The sequence below is a fragment of the Harpia harpyja genome, chromosome 16 (assembly GCF_026419915.1).
Source record: "Harpia harpyja isolate bHarHar1 chromosome 16, bHarHar1 primary haplotype, whole genome shotgun sequence".
Classification (NCBI taxonomy): Eukaryota; Metazoa; Chordata; class Aves; order Accipitriformes; family Accipitridae; genus Harpia; species Harpia harpyja.
Window position 1 is genome coordinate 28,235,097 of NC_068955.1, and position 18,991 is coordinate 28,254,087.

Consider the following 18,991-nt stretch of genomic DNA (forward strand, 5'->3'; position numbering starts at 1 on the left):
GGAGCCGTACCTTCCCCAGTTCTACTCTGTGTCACAAAGACATCATTTCTCTTTGCTTCAACTACTCTTACCAACTCATGCTAGGTAAACAGAAGAGATCAGGAGATTACAGAAGATCAGTTCAGTGACAGAAGGATTTGAACATTTGCCTGGAATGTGAGAGGCTTATATTTGAGGGTCTGATTCACTGCAGCAGCAGCTATAGCCCAGGACTACTCTGGAGCTGATTCGCTTTCATTGCAAAGTCCTGTGAAGATAAAGCTTTCATTCTGACGGAGAACTAACAAATGCCAGGAGCTCTCAATTTGAGGAAAATAGTTAGGGCTTTCTCTCTGTTTCAGTTCTTCCATTCTGTTAAATGGGAATATAGACTGAAATCTAGTGAGAAGCAGCACTGCAGATAATCTCCTACCTGGTGGGGGCTATTCCAGAACAGAATTTCAGTGCTTGCAGTCTGGCTGTTAGATAGCACAGTGTTCAGTCACTGAATCAGTGGCAATTTTGAGAAACTTGCTTTATCTTCCTTGTATTGAAGTCAGTGTCTTCAAAACACATTGCCTCCATAGGGAGCAGAACTGGGTATTTTGATAGAGGCTAGGGCCCGATTCTCCAAAGTTTCACGGTCTGTGCATTAAAGTATCAGTTAGGGAATAGATCTTAAATGAGTGCCAGTAGTTGAATGCTAAATAGTGCTGGTATTCCAACTCCACAGCAATTATTTCAGCTTGCATGTTTTCTGCTAAATAGTTTTTGTATCCTCTCACATCAAATTAATGCACAAGAACAAATAAACCACTGATGGCCCGAAGGATTTTATTCTAAATAAAACATGGAGTATTTACAATTATTAATATAAACAGTAAATGACAGTTGCAATAAGGCTGGCATCGTATGAACAAGTTTCAAGGTTAATAAAGATATTCTAAGACAAGAAAATAAATGAACTAGAAAGTGCTTTTTAAACATATACCCTTTCTTTTTACTCATGTGAAACACAGACACACACACACAAAAGAATGTCCTTTGAAATAATTGGCCTAAAGAGGTAATTCTGGCTTCTTAGATTTTCATTTCTCTCTCATTCATTACAGAATGTGTTCAGTATATAAAAATAATTATTTGATTTACAAGAAAGTTGTGATTTATGATTTATGAAAAAGTCAAATTTCAAGCTTCTCAGCATGACCCAGGCCATATCTGAAAAATAAAGAGAGATCTGGTTTTAACTGGCAGGTATGATTGAGGTATAAGAGAAAGAAGAAAAAAAAAAATCAAAATTATATTTCCTGAAACACATGGTTTTTAACAAATATTTAATTCAATTTTTAATGTCTTTAATTTTCAGGTTGCTTAAAATGAGCTGAAAAGTTTTTGGAGGATGTATACATATATGTTATATGAATTAGCTCTTCTTTCAGACTTTAGGCTGAGATTATTATTATATTTTTATTATTAAAGGGCATATGTCAACAGTAATTGAGATTTGCGTGTTCATGCAATGGAGAATACTAACTCACAAAGCACAGCCAGTCCACTTCTTCATAGCCCCATCCTATTATATACCATCACACTACCAGTCAAGAAATAACTGTGGACCATTGTCTTCAGGACTCCTAAAGTAGAGCTAGATGGTCAGTCTTCACCTTACAGTGCTGCCTTGTGATTTTCTGTGTAGGACTTGTACATGCCGACAAGCATCTTTTCATACATCACATTTAATTTGGTGCTTCATCTATACAGAGTAAACAGTTTGTGCTTTATTGATCCTATGGTCAGACATAACTGCACAGAAAAACCCAGCTGAGAAAAAAGTTGAGCTTTGGTTCAGCTTGTCTGTATTTGATTTAGTTTTAATTCCACAAAGCAACATTTACAAAAAAGAAAATAACATCGTAACTTTCCAGATTAAAACTGAAAGCAGTTCTGTTGATTGTTCTGATGTTCACCTTGAAGAAAATTATCATACCCTCCTCACAAACTTATTTAGTTCATGGCCATCTATGGCAATTATCCAGTGTTGACACATTTAATTGATTATAGAAGACAAACTCTAATTAAATGGCAATCTTCCAATTTTAACAATGCTATCTTTTATTTTTTAAATGCTTTCTTATCTAGTTCATATTGTGCTTCCAAGCATCATTTTTGCTTTTTTTTCACATCTGTTTTTGGCGTAATAGTGACCTTCCTCTTTGATTTGCTGGCCTTCCCAGATGCTACAGAAAGGTGGAGAGAAGTAAATAAGTAAGTAGGGCTATCACACACATATCTCGATTCTTCTAGATGTGACTCCTTGTATCACACAGAAATATTTTTCAAAATATGAGGAATTTTTTCCTCTCTCTGGACCCTTGGACATCCAGCCACCCACTCGCGTCTTCTGAACACTGATTTAAACCAGACACTATTTGTGTGGACCTTGACACATTTTTACAGCGCATGTGCGATTCATCTGCATGGCATGGAAATAGTAATTCCAACATTTCCTGGTATCATTTTTACTGTGCATGCCCGACTTAATCAATTCAGATTTTTCAGCAAGCGTGATGCACAGGAATCTTGAAAACCCTGGCAGGAGGAGTGCAAGCATTTGAATAAGTGAAAGAAATTCCATTCTTCAAGGAAAGCTCTTTTTCATATTTCTTTTTCAAGAAAGAACAGAGATGCTCTGAAAAAGTACATTCTGAATTCAAGGAGATCCTTTAAATTGGGGAATATTATTAGGTTATTCATACCTCTAGAAATATTATGAATCTTAATTATATCAACTTAGGTAAGTACTACATACTAAGTTGCTGCTATGGGGAAAATAAATAATAGATTATTCTACATCTGTGACCTGCAAAATGTAATGGTGGAAGTGTCAAGATAAGCAATACAACACCAAGTGTTTCCTGCCAATATCCCCATCCAGTTTTACGGACCTTTTTAGGTTGCCGTTCTGAAGTTCCCTGAAGCTATCAGAGTGCAAGATCTTCTCAGAGAGAACAAAACCAACCAAACTTCTTATGTATGATTTAAAATTTTTGTTACTTGTTGCTGATGCCCATGTTTATTGTAGGTTGTAATGGTTTTTAGAGGAGACTTATATAAGCGCTATTTGAACTTGCTGAGGATACATTAGGATTTTGGTGAGGTCAAAAAAGAAATAAAATCTTTCTGCGTACACTAAGATTTCTCTCCTATTACTGCTCCAAATATCTGTATATTATGTACATATATATGCATATTGTATGTACATGTATGTATATGCAAACCTAGAAGAATACTCGAACATGGTTCATGTTAAATTTTAAGTGAAGTTTTACAATTGGATTAATTTTAATAATCATCTTTTTTGTGGATGGCTGCTATCTTTCTCATATAACATATGTTTACCATTTCAAATAAAATTCTTCCTGTTGCTGATTAAGTTAACCAGTTTATTTTGTTAGGTTGCTAATGACGTGTAATGTCTGTATTTTCTGAAAGAAAAGCAGTAGAGGAAGTAAATTTGCACATGTATAAGTTATATATTGAGTGTTCAAGGTGTCGCAGTCAGAGTAGATGTGAATGAATTCACACTACTTAGTATGAATTGGGATGTTGCTAAACCAAATATAGCTGTACTGTTTGTCCATGTCAAATGTTCATCTCATTCACTATTCTTTGTGCACAGAACCTGCCATTTGATCCTCAGGGTACAAGCAACACCTCGTCATCAACTCCTTGTCAGTCGTACAAGGTTGTGATACTCTTTATAATGCCTTGATCGCCAGTTTTGCAAACCATCAGTTTTAACTGCTGACCCTGGTTAGTGCAAAGATCAAGAACATCATTTGCTTGCATACTTTTGTGAGCCGACAGTACGCCATCGTGCAACAGTGCCCGGTCAGAAGTAGTGTAAAGATTAATTTCAGGATTGTGAATTGACCACACATGAAGTTTAATAAGTCTCTTTGGACTGTCACCAGCGCAAGATGGGAAGTGTCCAACAGGGAGCAGGAGGAGCGATAAGGGCAGCTCCCTAGGGAAATGAGCCACGAGCCGAGGGTGACCCAGCTGCTGGCTGTGCAGTTATTGACCAGGGCACAGTCCTCCAGGGTCTGAGCAGCGTGGGCAGAGCAGGGTACTAGCACCACCGACAGTCCCAGAGACAGCAAGGAATGAATCAGGGCCAGGGTCCATCCAGAGAGCCCTCTCAGGAGCAACAGGAGGTGGGCCAGAGGCAGGACTGGAGACAAGGACACAACACAGATCCAACTTCTATTCAGGAGACAGAACAGAGAGAGGGAAGCCCAGACCTGAGCTGAAATGGGGCTCCTGGGGGGGTCCCAGGGCAGGATGCTCAGGGCAGTTAAGGCCTCATGGCCCTGACAGAGAAATGTGTTAGAAACTATGTTAGGATAAGGTAGGGTGCAGCCAGAACATGGTAATCAGCTTCTGAGCCAACCTTTGGTCATACCTTAGACTCAAGATAGGGTGGACCAGATATTTAGGACTTCATATTTAGTTTTTTTCTTCTCACTACTGCCATGAGCAAAAGTTAGGAAATTTGGCAGCTCTTCTATAAGCTTTTCCTTAAATTTCCTACACTTTATTTCCTGTAATTTCTAATTTATCCTTATATTTTATGTTTGACATTACATCTGCCTTTCATACTTATTCTCTACTTACTTTCTTATAGATAAGAGCCTGCCAGAGGTTGGACTGTCGCTCAAAATCTTATTTTGGCTTGTTTTCTAATGCCTCGCCCGTGGCATTTGAGAGAACGTGGATTCACCTAAAGCAAAAATTGCAAGGATTGTATGTTTCTAATGTTAAAAGCCTTACCAAGGAGGCATTTACCAACAATCATTTTGTAACATTAATTCTCAAACATGGAAGATACTATCTAAGCACTTGACCTCAGCATAACTAAGCACACAGGCTTCAGTAGTTGTACGTATGTAAATATATAGCACATTTCATTCTTTGCCGTGCTTTCCATTACAACAGAGTGAACAAGTGTAAAGCAAAGCTAGAATAGCAACATCAGACAAATTAGCTGGGTCAGAGAGGATATACATAGATATCTAATTAAAAGATCTGACTGTAGTTCTAGATCCTTTGATTATTTACTCTTAAATCTCCCAGTGCAATGAAAATTATTCAAGCAAAAACCACAGACAAATTAAAAATAAGTACAAAAGCAGCTGCTGTTAAGTAGCTAATCTAGACTTAGACTAGCCTTCAAACTCCTTCACCGCTTATCCTGAAAGGAACAAAACATTTCATCTTTCAGAGGCAGCAACTAAGACTGTGATGTTATCTTTCTAACAGTATGGCTTTGAACTGTGACATTTATTCTGACTTCCACATTCATTCCTATTCCTAGCTTCATGCTGAAAGAGGACTTCATTCATATTTGCAGATATTCTTTTGTCACTGTTATTCAACCTTTACCGTGAGGCTTTCTTTTCCCCCATAGAAAAGTGTTTTTATGAAATTTGGTCCATTGAATTTCATGATCACTTCTGAAAGCAAAGAGCACTTTATGATAGCTTTATCTCTGCAACAAAGACTATGTGTTAACAGAAGGGATTTGACCAATGCAGATTCAAATATTTTAAAAATTGTCACTGATGATTGAGTGATACTATCTATATGAAATCATTTGAGGACATAAAGGTGAACATTTGAGGTGATATTCTCACCCATCTAAACTTAAAGCTTTTCTAACAAGTTTAATGGAGCCTGGATTCTGCCCCTTCCTTTTACTTATTGTTCTACACTGAAAAGATAACTAACTGATAAATAAAAATGTGAGTAATAATTCCTTTCCTTTTTTTCAACATAGTAAGTGAGCAGAGAGTACCAGATAGGGGAACAGAACAGAAACAGGTGACAGGACAAAATGATCAAGTGACTGTGAACACAGTCTGATTGATAAACGGGGATGTTTGGAGCTGCTAAGAGTTTCAAAAGAGGAACACTGTACCACAGGAGTGCAACGTGTCTGCAGAGCTAGTCTTTGAATCTGAGTGTAAAAGAGAAATCTCTGGGCACAGAGGGCACAGTTCAGAAGAGGCTGAAGAGGTATATTTTAGCAATGCTACTTTATAAAAATGAAGTAGCAAGGGAGAAACATAAACATATTTACTGAGAAGAAATAAAGGAGTTTAGATGAAGGGTCATGTCCCCTCAACTCTCCTTTTCCGTAAAACAGATCCAGCTGCTGCTGCTTGTCTTCACTTAATCATCCTTTGCAAGAACCCAATTATTTTGTCCATTTCCCCTTCTTCTTTCTCAGCCATATTCCTGATGACTGGTTCCTGTATTTCTCTGTGAATAGGGTTCTGTGAAGAAGTAAAAATCTTAAAACCTGCTGCTCTCCTCTTCCTTCCCAGAAGGACAGATTCTTCTGCACTGCCATTTAAAAAGGAAGTAAAGGAGTCAAAACAGAAGCAGAGAGCTGGAAAGAGAATGTGGAGGATCTTTTAGTGTTGTAGCATTTAAAGGCAATTTTTGAGTTCCCACCAAGTAGTGCATGGCTGAACAGTGCAGTGTCTAGTGCCTGAATTAAAGTATCATCTCCTTTGTTCTAAGTAATTAAAAGGTGTCAAGCTAATAAGAAAAGAAAAAATTACCTGTACTTAAAGATAGGAAATTATTGAAACAATTCCAAAAGATAGAGAACCTGTAAGATTAGACTGAAAACTAAGTAGATTTTAATTTTGTTAATTAGTTTTCATTTTCCGAGATGTCCACTTACCATGAGAAATGCAACAGCACTTTTACAGACCCTATTTATCCCATTTTTGAATCTTTCAGGAAGTTTCCATGGCAACATCACACTAGTCCATCACAACAATTAGCAGTAACTTTGGGTGTTACCTGACTCAGCATCTCATGACAACTAGCCTATTGGTGAGAAACGCTGAGCACATTACTGTTCTGTCTAGTGTTTTGCAGCCTTCTGTTCAGTTTGATGTTTCTACATTCTTCTACTTGGTGCAAGAAAATTACTGAAAAGTAAAAATTTTATTAGAAAAAGACTTACTTTTAATAGAGGATTTCTTGAATTTACTGATTCCGGTAGGCCCTATCTAAAGATGGACGGAAAGTAACATTATGTTTTGGCTAAGGAGTCTTGTTCCAGGAGCAAGAAAGGGAGCAAATTCCAAGAACAGCAGTCTGTGATGCTTTATATTTTCTTTAGAGGAGGCTGATCCATGCCAGCTCTTTAGCTAACACAGATTAGCTTGTCTTTCCCAGTTTCGCTTCATTGGCTGGCACACTGATCCTCCTGTTCCTTTCTTTTCCACACCTACTCCAACTATCCTTATGAGAGGAGGAACAACAATCTGCAGTTAGGTGCCTCTCCCACCACACACCTCTGCATGGTCAGAGGTGAGAGTAGACAATGCAGGACACTGGGTATTCAGCATAGCTCCCAGATGGGACATAAGGTATTATCTCCATATCAATAGCAGGATTTGTTCTGCAGTGACTATAATTTTAGTCCTCTATATTAAAGCGCATCTAAAAAAAATGACAAGAAACTGCAATGGTCCTTTTTTATATAAAAGGATAAATAGAGCATTTTATTAACACTTTTTGCAGCAACAAAAGTGACACAGTCCACATCTTTTTCATTAAACACAGCAAAAGCTATGGTCACATTTTACATCACTTTGAGGCACAAAGCAAAATACTTTTTTCTTAAGGTCAAGGTATGATTTGCATTAAAAAAAAGGAGAAGAAACAATCCTCAAGTTGTATATTGCGGTAGCAGGGTTTCCAATCACTAGCACGATACAATGAACAGACCAAGAATCCAGAATGGATTATTACATACAATAATAATCATTTGATTGAATTAAGAAATGGATCATTGTTGTCATTTTAGAGTATTAAGAAGTGGTCTGGTGTTGCTAAATTCAGTTGGTTCAGTTTGGTTTAATCCCAACAACCCCAAATATATACAACAAGCTAAATGAAGGTTAATATATAGTCTAGAAGATTATGCACTTCATAATGCATTGCACTTATTGCTTGGTACACTAATGTTGCAGTCACTGTTGAGTTATGCTAAAAAGTCAAGCGTGATGCTTGTTGGCTTCTTTCAACCCAACACTAGTTATTTACCACTTTGGTTTATTGTGAGTTTATATGTTACTCATATTCAGTGTCCATTATTATTAGGTTTAACCGAAAGACAAATACATTTTTTATTTCAGGGATTTCTAAAATAGCAACATTTTCTATAATTACAGTATCTTCAATAAACTTATATCTATGTATACAACTGTGGCACGATGTGTAAAAATATGAAAGCTATTAAGGGAAGAATAAGGGTTAAATTATTCTCTGTTTCTTCTATTGGCTTCAAAATATTCTGCAAAACAAATACATCCTTTTTCATAGGGCTACTTGCTCATAGTAAATTTCTCTTTGGAATTTTGTAAAAGACTATATCTTCTTCTAGGTTATATTGGTTTTTTCTCTCTAAAGACACCAGTACAAAGTTGGAATATACTGCAAAGAACAGAATAACAAAGCTTGGTTCTGGATAAAGCGATTTGACAGTCTGCATGAAAAGTCAGACAGCATTGTATATTGTTTTTATATTAGTTGATAAATGCAGGGAAGAACATGACAATGCCTAGAATTTCATAAGATTCTGTAAAGAATAGAAATAAGAATTTGTGCCCAAATATTCAGTATAAAACTCCTAAATAATTCCTTTATTCATCACAGAGTAGCCTGCAGCATGTAATCACGATAAACATACAATATGCCCTATTTGTTCTTTAGGCTTGATACAATTGCCATTAAAGGAACTGGATCAATCCTCTGTAAATGCCTAGGACTCAACCTTTCTCCTTTAAGAAAGCTCTTGTCTTAGACTAAACACACAATTCCTACATTGCACTGAGTAAACGTGTGTATTTAACACAATCTCTTTCAATACAGTGTAACAAATATATAAGTGCATTTGTAATGATCAAGTAATTTTGGCTTTCTAAAAAGAGCATTAGATGTGCCAACTTGGTTGCTTAGTTGTGCTTTGATCCTTAGTTATGAGTTTTAGCTCTTGTATACCTTAAGTATCTAATTGCCTCTATAGTTTTGACCAGTAAACCCTTAAAACTCTAATGTTTATAGAACAAATATAACCTAATGAAAGTGATGACATGTCACAACTCATACAGATTGCACTTTGATGTATTTTTTTTACAGTAAGACCTTCCTGTTTGATATGTGTTTACATGTTTATACCACATTTTATTTCTGTGTGCAAACAATCACAATGAATTTAATCACAAACACTACAAAATATACCCAATATTTAGGTTTGTTATGAATAATCTCCTTCCTTGTAGTTGTATGAGTCTTGTACTTCCTCTTGTACAAATTCCTCTTTTTTCTCCCAACCATTAGGCCAACCACCGTTGACCTGGGTTGTAGCACCATAAGACTTGGTGGTACCATAATTTACATAATTCTGAGTAATGTCCCCTGTCTCTTCAGCAAGTTCATCTTCATGAATAAAGCCACATTTCTCTTCACTTGTCTGTTCAGGGTCTGCCCAGGGTTGTTTCTCTCCTGAAGCAAATATGCCATAGAAGATAACACCTCCATAATGAACTAAAGCAGCAATGAGGAAGACATACTGCCACTCTTCACGTGTCTGTAAAGAAGAAATTTGCTAAATCAGACTAGTGCATAGACTTATCTGACTCTTCTGAGCTGAAGGATTCAAATTAGGGATTGAGGCTGTGGTAGTCAGCACACCTAAAACATTTAAGTATCCAGTTTCCAGTTATTTATATCCATCTTTCTTTGAAAAATCACCATTCATTAGCCTACAAAAGCATTGACCTGGTGAGCATATACCGAAGCACGCTTCAAATTTGCAAGTCCCTAGATGCTATCCCCTGGGGGTCCCAGACTCTAATATGGATATCATGGCAAGTTGTACTATGGAAAGGTCTTTTTCTTGAAACCAATAGTATTAAACTGGAAGATCTGAAAACTGTATTGCCATTTACCTTGTTCTTTGTCATTGCTCCGACAATTATAGGGCAAACCATTCCAGACAAGGTCCCGACTCCATTAGAAATCCCCATTAAGATGCTGGCATACCTTGGGGCAATGTCTAAATGGTTGACATTGAATCCTGGAATACAAAGGTCAACAAACATCCATATGAAAAGCAGAGCATTACTTCAGTTCTGAAAAGTAATGCTACCACTTGACAATTTTACTATGACATATTTGGGCTGTTTAATTGCATTTCTTTTTCTCTAAAAGGCTTATAATGGTTAAATATTCCTAGAGAGACTCTGGGGTTTCGTTTTCTTTAAAAAATATATTATAAAAGGATACCAAATGCATTTTCTTCCCAAAATTGCAGTTTTTAAAAAAATCCCAGTAGTGGCTGTGTGGAGTAGAGAACCCAGAATATACTTAGGCAGGGAGAAAGTTCATATTTTGCAGTGTCATTCATGACCGTTTCATGCTGTAAATAACATGTCATTTCTTCTTCCAGCTTGTACCACTTTCCTATTGCCCACATTTTTCTTTCTGTTACACAGACCAGCAGAAGGGAGTTCCCTTCTGTTCTTGAGTGGTAAAATGAAGGGAGTAAAAAGACAGTATCTATAAATGATTTATTAATTATTTTTATAAATACTTGTTTGTTCTCTTGCATTTCCAGCAGCTTAATTCTGTTGAAATTTATGCAGTAACTATTTAAATAATCTTAGAAAAAAATCATGCTTCTCTGAAGTGACAGAACTCATTGTCCCCAAAATAAGCATGTAAGTAAGTGAAAACAGAAACCAAATCTTTGGATACAGAAATGCAATAAAAGGGGAAAGGCAGGCAGTAGGATATGCATAACTGTTAAAGAAAGTGCAGTACACTTCAAGTTGTACAAAACAGGCATGATACCTTGCAGAATACATGGGATTGAGGACAGATTTGATTACGGAGAGTTTAGATATTTGGCACAAAAGAAAAGAGAGCCTGTTTTAGACATAAGGAACCAGCATGGGAGAGGATACTTAGATCACAGTGGGAAAACAAGGGAAGGCCAGGTGACTTGTGTTTGGGAAAGACAGAGGCAAAGGGGTAATATATCAGCAGGAAAGGGGAAGAGCTGAATTTTAAATCAGAAAAAAATTGCTAGTAATTAGGCCCCAAAGTAATAAAATAATGCAACACCAACAAAGCATTAACTAATACACAATGGAGAAAAATAGTAAAGGGTCTATATTTAAACAAAGACATGTACATTTAGGTATCATTGTATAATACCAGTCCATTTGTGTCATACATTTGATTTCAAGAAAAATCTACGGCGTAAATTAGCACCTCACTGCAAAGAAAGTCTAATCTGCTGCAATGAAGATGGAAAAGATTGAAGTATTTGAACAAAAATAATCTAATATAAAAGATGTGGTACTGATTGTACTTTCCTTTGTAATGATCATAAATAATGTCGTTTGGAATTCTGAGGTTTGCTTAAATCACTATCAATGAATAAAACCCAAATGAGGTGTTCTATCTCTTAAGAGAAAATAATCTACTAATAATGGTAATATAATCTTACCAGATATGGCGAATCCACTAAAGCCTACAGCAAGCACTAAGAATGAAATAGCCACTCCTTTACTGTGAGAATATCCCACCACGAGAAGAAGAGTTGCTTCCATACCAAAACCTGGGGAAATCATAAACAAAACCAGGCATCAGATTTAATTTCCTCTCAAATATTGCACGCCTTAGGATATGGCGATATTTCATAGGAAGACAGAGGCAAAACATTACCTCAGAGTGTAATATAATCAGGTATTTCTTTCATCCCTAAAAACCACATGTTCTTGCTGCCTCAAATAATCCTTATTTTATTCTTTGTATGCTAATTTACTGTTACTCCCTGTCAGTTTTAAGATTAAAAGAAATACCTGTGATTTGGTTGGGTCATTCCAGCCAACCCTAATGGGAATATACACTTAACTCACTTAGCAATTTTGCAGCCCTTATCACAGCCAGGATTCAGCTCAGAAGTCAGATATGTAATCTCAGGTAGCTGTTTGGGCTCTCTTAATGCAGAGGGTGTTTAGATGAGGAGCTAAGATTCAGTAAGTAGCTAAGGATAGGCAAATTACCCCCCCAAAGCTCATCTGTTTCTTTAACAGTCAAAATGCTTTTTCAAATACCAAACATCTATATTGAAACTGGGAACAGGAACAACTGTGTTTACTTTTATTTAGTAACCACATCTGTAATACACAAAAAATGTACAACATATTGCTTCATAAGTACATAAAACCACGCAGTTTGTTTGTTTACTGTATACAGTGTACTATATGGACATTGAATCTGTACAAGAAGCTTTTTAATAGAAAAGGACTTACCTCCACAGTTCATTATCTTTCTCACAGTAGTGGTGGAAAGAATCTGCCTGCTTCTTAAAAAGTCTGCAATTTGTCCCCCAATAGGAACAATAATTGTCATCACTAAATGTGGGACAGCAGACAAGATACCCACCTAAAATAAACATTAGAATTAGCAGAGTATAAACAGTAAGAAAATATTGATTCTTCATTTTCTGAAGCATTCAGCAACTAATTAATGGTTTCTCTTCAATTTCAGGCTATGTGCTAAAACTAAAAATCTTAGCTTGGTTTATTAAATGAAAAAAACTGGTTATCTTAAGTTGTCGTTGTATTTTATGAAGGCCAGCCAGAGTGTTTAAGAACCTCTGATGTCATGACACTTTTTGTTTATAGATTGTTTTCATAGTTTATATTTAAGCTAATGACTTTTTCCCCCCTGATTTATAGCCCCTCTGCCCTTTCTTTTCAGAAAATTTATGATCAAATGTATTGAACTGAATTGCTACATTTCTGTTGGTGATGTCTTTGGTGTAGCATTGCCCAGTAAACCTAACACATCCAGACAGATTCCCTGTGGATCATCCTCACATGCACAATGGCCATTTGCCTTTGATTTCTGACCATCCCTCAATTTCACTTGGGCAAAAGATATGTCTGAGAAACTCTGTACATAGTGAAAGATAACATGCTAAATATCCACTGACAATATTCAAAATGCTATACATACTAGCAAAGTAAGACGTAGTAATTTTGTGATGACTGTTCCAAGATATAATAATGTATTTGAAGACCTTTCCTTCAAAGCAGGATAGGGCGTCTGTGAGCATGGCACTGCCGCCTGCTATCTCCTGTCAACATAACCGCCTTGCAAATAGTTTGATTTAGTACACACGGCATTTTGTTCTAATAGGGAGTGCTGATTATTGTGTATGTGAAAAAGTGCTTAAGCAGAGGGGTTATTTGCATAATTCCTGTCTGAACAGTGTATCAGCTGGCCTGATGTCTGACTTTTGAGTTACATCAGTGTGCAGAGCAGACAGACTCCATGAGAACAAAAAGAAAACAAGTTTTCTCTACTCTTCAATTAAAGTTGTGAAACTGTATATTTCACTACAGTTTATATATGTGGCAACTATGTTGTGACAGCTAGCTTCATGTTAATAAAAGTTTCTCCCAATAAGCCAGATATTAACTATGAGGTAACTATGGTATTGCAGTTACTGCTTTGAGGTGTTCTTGACTAAATGATAACTATTCATTTATAAGCATCCATATCCACAGCAGGTAAAACCTGATTTTGCTGTCATTGATTACAAAGCTCTGCATTTCTTTGAATACACTCTAAGAAAAATCTTCTAGAACAAAATGATCAGATTAATTCTATAGGATGTGACCATTCTTACTGCATGCATAACAGATGATGTTTCAAGCACAGCAAAGCTTCTTAAAATAACTCCAGCTAAAGATGGAAGCCCACCCTTAAATGCAGGATGGCATCACATGATTTTGACAGTACTCCATAATACGGCAACACTTTGGAAGCTACTCATCTAATTGTCAGTTACACCACAATTTAGGGTGACAATACCTCATGGAACATGATCAAAAGAATACAGGTCTCTCAAAAGCACAAGCCCCCTAACTTTCACAAGAAGGAAATCTGTATTAGTAGGAAGCTTACTATACACTCTGAAGGCTTGTGTGCATGTATCTATATTTACTTTACAGGTCTGATCCAAAATCCGTATGAATTACATGGAACCTTCCCTTAGGGAATCATCCCTATGTCTCATATTTTGCCACCATCTCTTTCACTTCCTAAGTGAAAGAGGGGGAGCAGTTCTCATCACATTAAAGGGGGATATCGGAAGGTGATAAATTTTACTATCCTTTCTAAAACTAGGTGGTCCTGCTTTGTAAAATGCACCTGGAAAAATGGAACCACTTGTCAATGCTGTCTTTACAGCTTTGGTGGGATCCTGCATCCCCTGGGGTGTCAGGGACAGAAGTGTAATGGGTCTCTCGATACCATTCTAATACCGTGCATGATCTGGTTTCAAGCACTTAACTGAAGGTCTTTTTGCAATATGGCCCCAAGTAGATCATCGCTAAATCTCATCCTGCCTTCACCTTCCCCTATCCAACCCTTTGTCATTGTTATTACTTCACTTATATGTGCTGGTCAAGGAAACAGTAACTGGGAGGGATAAGATTTAAGACTTCTAATCCCATGATAAAGATGCAGAACACTTTTCTCCTCCTAATAAATACCACAAATGTAGCTCTGATATTTACTTAGCTAAGATAAAAGCTTTACATTATTTTTACATACCTTGCTTATTTCAAATCCAAACACTTCCTCAAAGTAAGCAGGCTGACTAATAAGCAGCAAGTAAAAAGTCCAGCTTCTACAGAAGTTTGCAACAATTATTGCATAGACTGGCATAGATGTAAAAAATTTTCTCCATGGAGTTTTGTACTTCTGAAACATAGAAATGGGGATCCAGTCACCATTTTGATCATTATCAACTACTTATCTTCCCCTTTCTTATCTGTTATTTTTACCTGTACTCCAACAAGCTCCTATATACACAGCTTTATTTATCTGAATTCCAATGACTTCAATTATCATAAAATACATGCATCCACGTTTGGGTGATCAAGATTTAATTTAAAAACATATGCAAATAAAAATTACTACGAAATGCACAAATGGAGAAACTCAGTGATACTTAGCTGTATCAAAACACTCATGTACAAGTGCCATTATCTCAATCATGTAAACATGAACATACTAAGCCCAAAATAATAATTTTACTTTAAAGGACAATGCTGTTCTATCTAAGGCAACAGTCAGATTTACTCTCTAAGTACACAATTTCATCCAGATTTATTTTAAGAATTTTAGCATTTAAATCTTAATCCCAGCATTCTGAATAATTTTTTTATCAAACCTCAGCTCAAACTGCTTGGTCAGTATATTTTTTTTGTTTGTTTTATTGTATTTTTACAATTAATTTCATAATGAAAAAAAAAAAAAGACAGATGGACAGAACTACAGTCCTGCTGAGTCCCAGCACCTCTCCACGAGCCCAGGGTTCTGCCCATCTATGTTGATCCAAATACAGCATCCAGACCCAGATGAGTGTTTGAAAATTGCTTCAGCAAGGTTTCAGGCTGGATTTGGTCTACTGTTGAATTGAATACTGGCTTTTCTTCAAAGAAAAACAGCTCCTGGATGGATCTATGCAGTACCTTCTACACCTAATAAATTACACTTAAGTAAGAGCTAAGGATTAAGAGTGACTTAATTAATGAGAAGCCAGCCAGAAAAGCTAACTTGGTACTATGGGAAGAATTTCAGCCTAAATATTTTAGAAGTAACTGAACTGTTGATACAAACTAATCACTTCAAAAAAATGTTTAGTTAAAAAGCAACAATAAAAAATAGACAGAAATTATCCAACCCAAGTAAGAATTATATGGACATCCTTTGAAGTATCTCATTTCATGTCAGATTTTCAAAAGCACTTGTAGGTATAAGAAACCATAACCACTGCTGAAGGCTATTGAATATCAACCCAGACACTCCCTCAAGAACACCTAAAAATGTCAGCTATCAAAGAAATGACTCTGTAATATTTCCAGTTCCCTATTTAATCTGTATCAAAGGCTTTTTACTAAGAGGAAAATGGTTTATTCCCGAGTTCAGTCAAGAACCAATGTTCTGACCAATTAGAAAACATAATGAAGAGTGGTAGTGAGGGTCTACTGGGAATGGATGGTATAAAAATCTGAGCAGTCAAAGTGAGGCTTAAGAACCAAAACTTTTTACTTTCTTGAGTTAGTAAGCATGGTGATAGTTTCTTTAAAGCTTTTCAATAGTTAGAGAAGTAAGAAAATTATTATTTAGCATGATGGGAATATTAAGTGGCTAGACAATTCTCTGAGTTCATAGTTAGTTTTTTAGGAGTTCTTGAGAACTAATCCAGCACAGAACTAAGTCAGATTATGAGAGGCTTGATAGCATGTTTCCAGCAAAGTTACCACAGTAATGGGGAATGTTCCTATGACTCTCCTAGCATGCTCTGTTGCAACTTACAGTCTTCCTTGCAAATTAAACAGAATAGTCAGGATTTGCTTTTTTGCTGATGTTCTGAGGACCTCAAGACACACTGAGTAATGCTTTCCACCAGTTTACTTTTAGGAAGAGGAAAACCTTCCAGAAGGGATTTTATAGGAAGTAAATTAACCACTTGAACTCAAGGTACTACAACCCCAAAACCATTCAATTGTTTGAAACTTGTTTTTCTCTCTTAAAAGAGAAGGATATTTGATTTTTTTGTTGTTGTTGTTTCTATTTGGGTCTTTTGGCAGTTTATTACTATCTCATAGGAAATGTGTATAAGTAATATTCTTACTTCCATTGCACCTAGGAGGTTGGCACTCTCTCCAATGCTTTCTTCTATGTATCTCCTTTCTTCATCTGTGATCGTAGGATGCTTTGCAGGACTCTCATATGAAACCAAAAGCCAAAACATGTACCAGACTATACCAAAGCTCCCTTTGGAATGGAAAGAAAGACTTTTAAAAGATGCATAGTAAAGCAGCAAACAACGAAAAAATCTGTGATTAATTATAACAAATTTAAATGGCAATTGTTGTTACTGCTCTTCTACTGAGTCATTCTAACAGAGACTCGGATCCTGCAAACAAGATTTGTGCAAAATACATGCAGAGCTGGACCACATTGAAGTCTTCTCTGTTTCATTTACAGAATGATTTCACTGTAAGTGAATATTCACTGATATTTTAGCATCAATCTGTACAACGCGATGCAATGAAACAGCTTCCATTTCATTTCACCAGACTATAAATGAAGTTCCATTCTGCTTTAAACCATTGCGGTTTGATTACTGCACTAATTTTTTTGCCTGCAAAATACAAGATTGTGGCATTGTTTTCAACATAGCAATGCACTTCATGAGTAGTTTATTAAATATCTATAAGGTTTTCCCCTAATTCACAACAACTTTACACTGCAGAATGAACTCCTTTGGGACATTTTTTTTCCATCAGTGTAAGTTAAGGTAGCACAAATAGTGTGGATGAAGTTATGTAGTTCTTCAGATAAAAATCAGGACATCTTAGTCAAGGCAGGTACTCTAAACTTACAGTTGTATAAATGAAAGAGCAATGTTACATGATCTGAGATGCTATAGATCCGCGTAGCAGTTTGCACTACTTGTACTAGAAGTGATGAACGTTTCACTATGAACTAGCTTCTCTTCTTATTTAATAATGTTGCTTTCCTACTGTCTCCTTTAAACTCTATTCTTTCTTTGTCCTTTTCTCTAGACTGTATTTTTAGCTCTACAGACCCACTTCTCTTTTTCTTGGCCTCTTAACAGTAGCTTTTACACTTTTAGAAAGGGTAGAGTAAGGTCATACATTACTGGAGTGAAATGAGCAAAAACGCATACCATACACATAGAACACAGAAGACCACCCAGTATATTGCACTAGAATTCCAGCTAAAGGCATTGCAATAACAGCTCCTGCATAGGAACCTACAAAACAAGACATGTGTGGATGAAAAGGGAGAAAAAATCGGTCTCAAAATACTTTTACATTACAAATGAAAGAAAGACAAAAATAGAAGGTTACTTACCACAAAAGGAAGTGGTTGCTAACCTACTTCTTTCTAATGGGGGGGCCCACTTGCTCCAAATACCGTGGCAGGCAGGGTAGGTGACCCCCTGGGGAATGGTGTGCCACAAGTTAGCTAATGCTGATCAATTACTCAGTTCATTGTCTTTGCATGATACTTTTTTTTTTAATTGCTACAAACAAGAAGTTCAGAATGCTTTGCATTTCTATAGTCAAGTCTCAGCATAGCCATAGAAAAACTTCAATTTCTGTTAAAGATGAAATGGGGTTTGTATATCACTCCAAATTATTAAAGAGGCCTTATGAAACAGATATAAAACATAATTATTTCCTTTTACTCCCCCTCTCCCTTCCAGGAAAGAATTGCAAAGAATTAAAAAGAAAAAATCTTAATGCATAAGTACCAGAGTCAAAGGAAGGATGAAAACACAGACCCTCTGGAGTCTTTCTAATGCTGGGCTGATTTCTCCAACCCTCAGTTTTGGTGGCCTTATAACTTTTTTTTTTTAATCTAACTTTTAAAGTATCATTTAGGAAATACAGATTACTGTTCCACTGCTCTAAAACTAGAAAATAAGGTCAATAAGAGCTTAAAAATATAGTGTTAAGAGAGAAGTTTTTCACTGTCTTTGTCTTTAATGAACCTTCTTGAGCACTTAAAGCAAATAATGGAATGATGTTAGCTGGTTTGATTTTAAACCAGTTACTTTTTAGGTGTCTCTTCAAAGCCAGCCTTTATTTTACTAATAGAAAAACTAAAAAAAAAAAGAAAAAAAAACCAAAAAAAATTACATCCTGCAGTGTTGAAATTTTAGAAAATGTAATATGAAATGTACAGTAATTTCCCACAAAATTTCTACTTAAGAATTATTATGATGTATGCATAGTTATATAGAGTCACTTTTCTCTTAATCTGATGGTTTTCTTCCTATGAAAAAAGTAGAAAAAAA

At 36.2% G+C, this 18,991-nt stretch overlaps 1 protein-coding gene across 1 annotated transcript in view; it reads right to left on the reverse strand.

Moving 5' to 3' along the window:
* Nucleotides 1-7,532: 7,532 nt before the first annotated feature.
* Nucleotides 7,533-18,991, reverse strand: part of SLC17A6 (solute carrier family 17 member 6) — a 34,237-nt gene continuing 22,778 nt past the window's right edge. Inside the window, exons 5-12 of the mRNA XM_052811449.1 lie at nt 18,043-18,130; nt 17,855-17,941; nt 16,793-16,935; nt 14,704-14,853; nt 12,390-12,522; nt 11,582-11,692; nt 10,017-10,144; nt 7,533-9,655 (exon numbers count right to left, since the gene is read on the reverse strand). Coding sequence (XP_052667409.1) covers nt 9,323-9,655; nt 10,017-10,144; nt 11,582-11,692; nt 12,390-12,522; nt 14,704-14,853; nt 16,793-16,935; nt 17,855-17,941; nt 18,043-18,130 — 1,173 coding nt within the window. The 3' untranslated portion in view covers nt 7,533-9,322. The remainder of the gene's footprint in view (nt 9,656-10,016; nt 10,145-11,581; nt 11,693-12,389; nt 12,523-14,703; nt 14,854-16,792; nt 16,936-17,854; nt 17,942-18,042; nt 18,131-18,991) is intronic.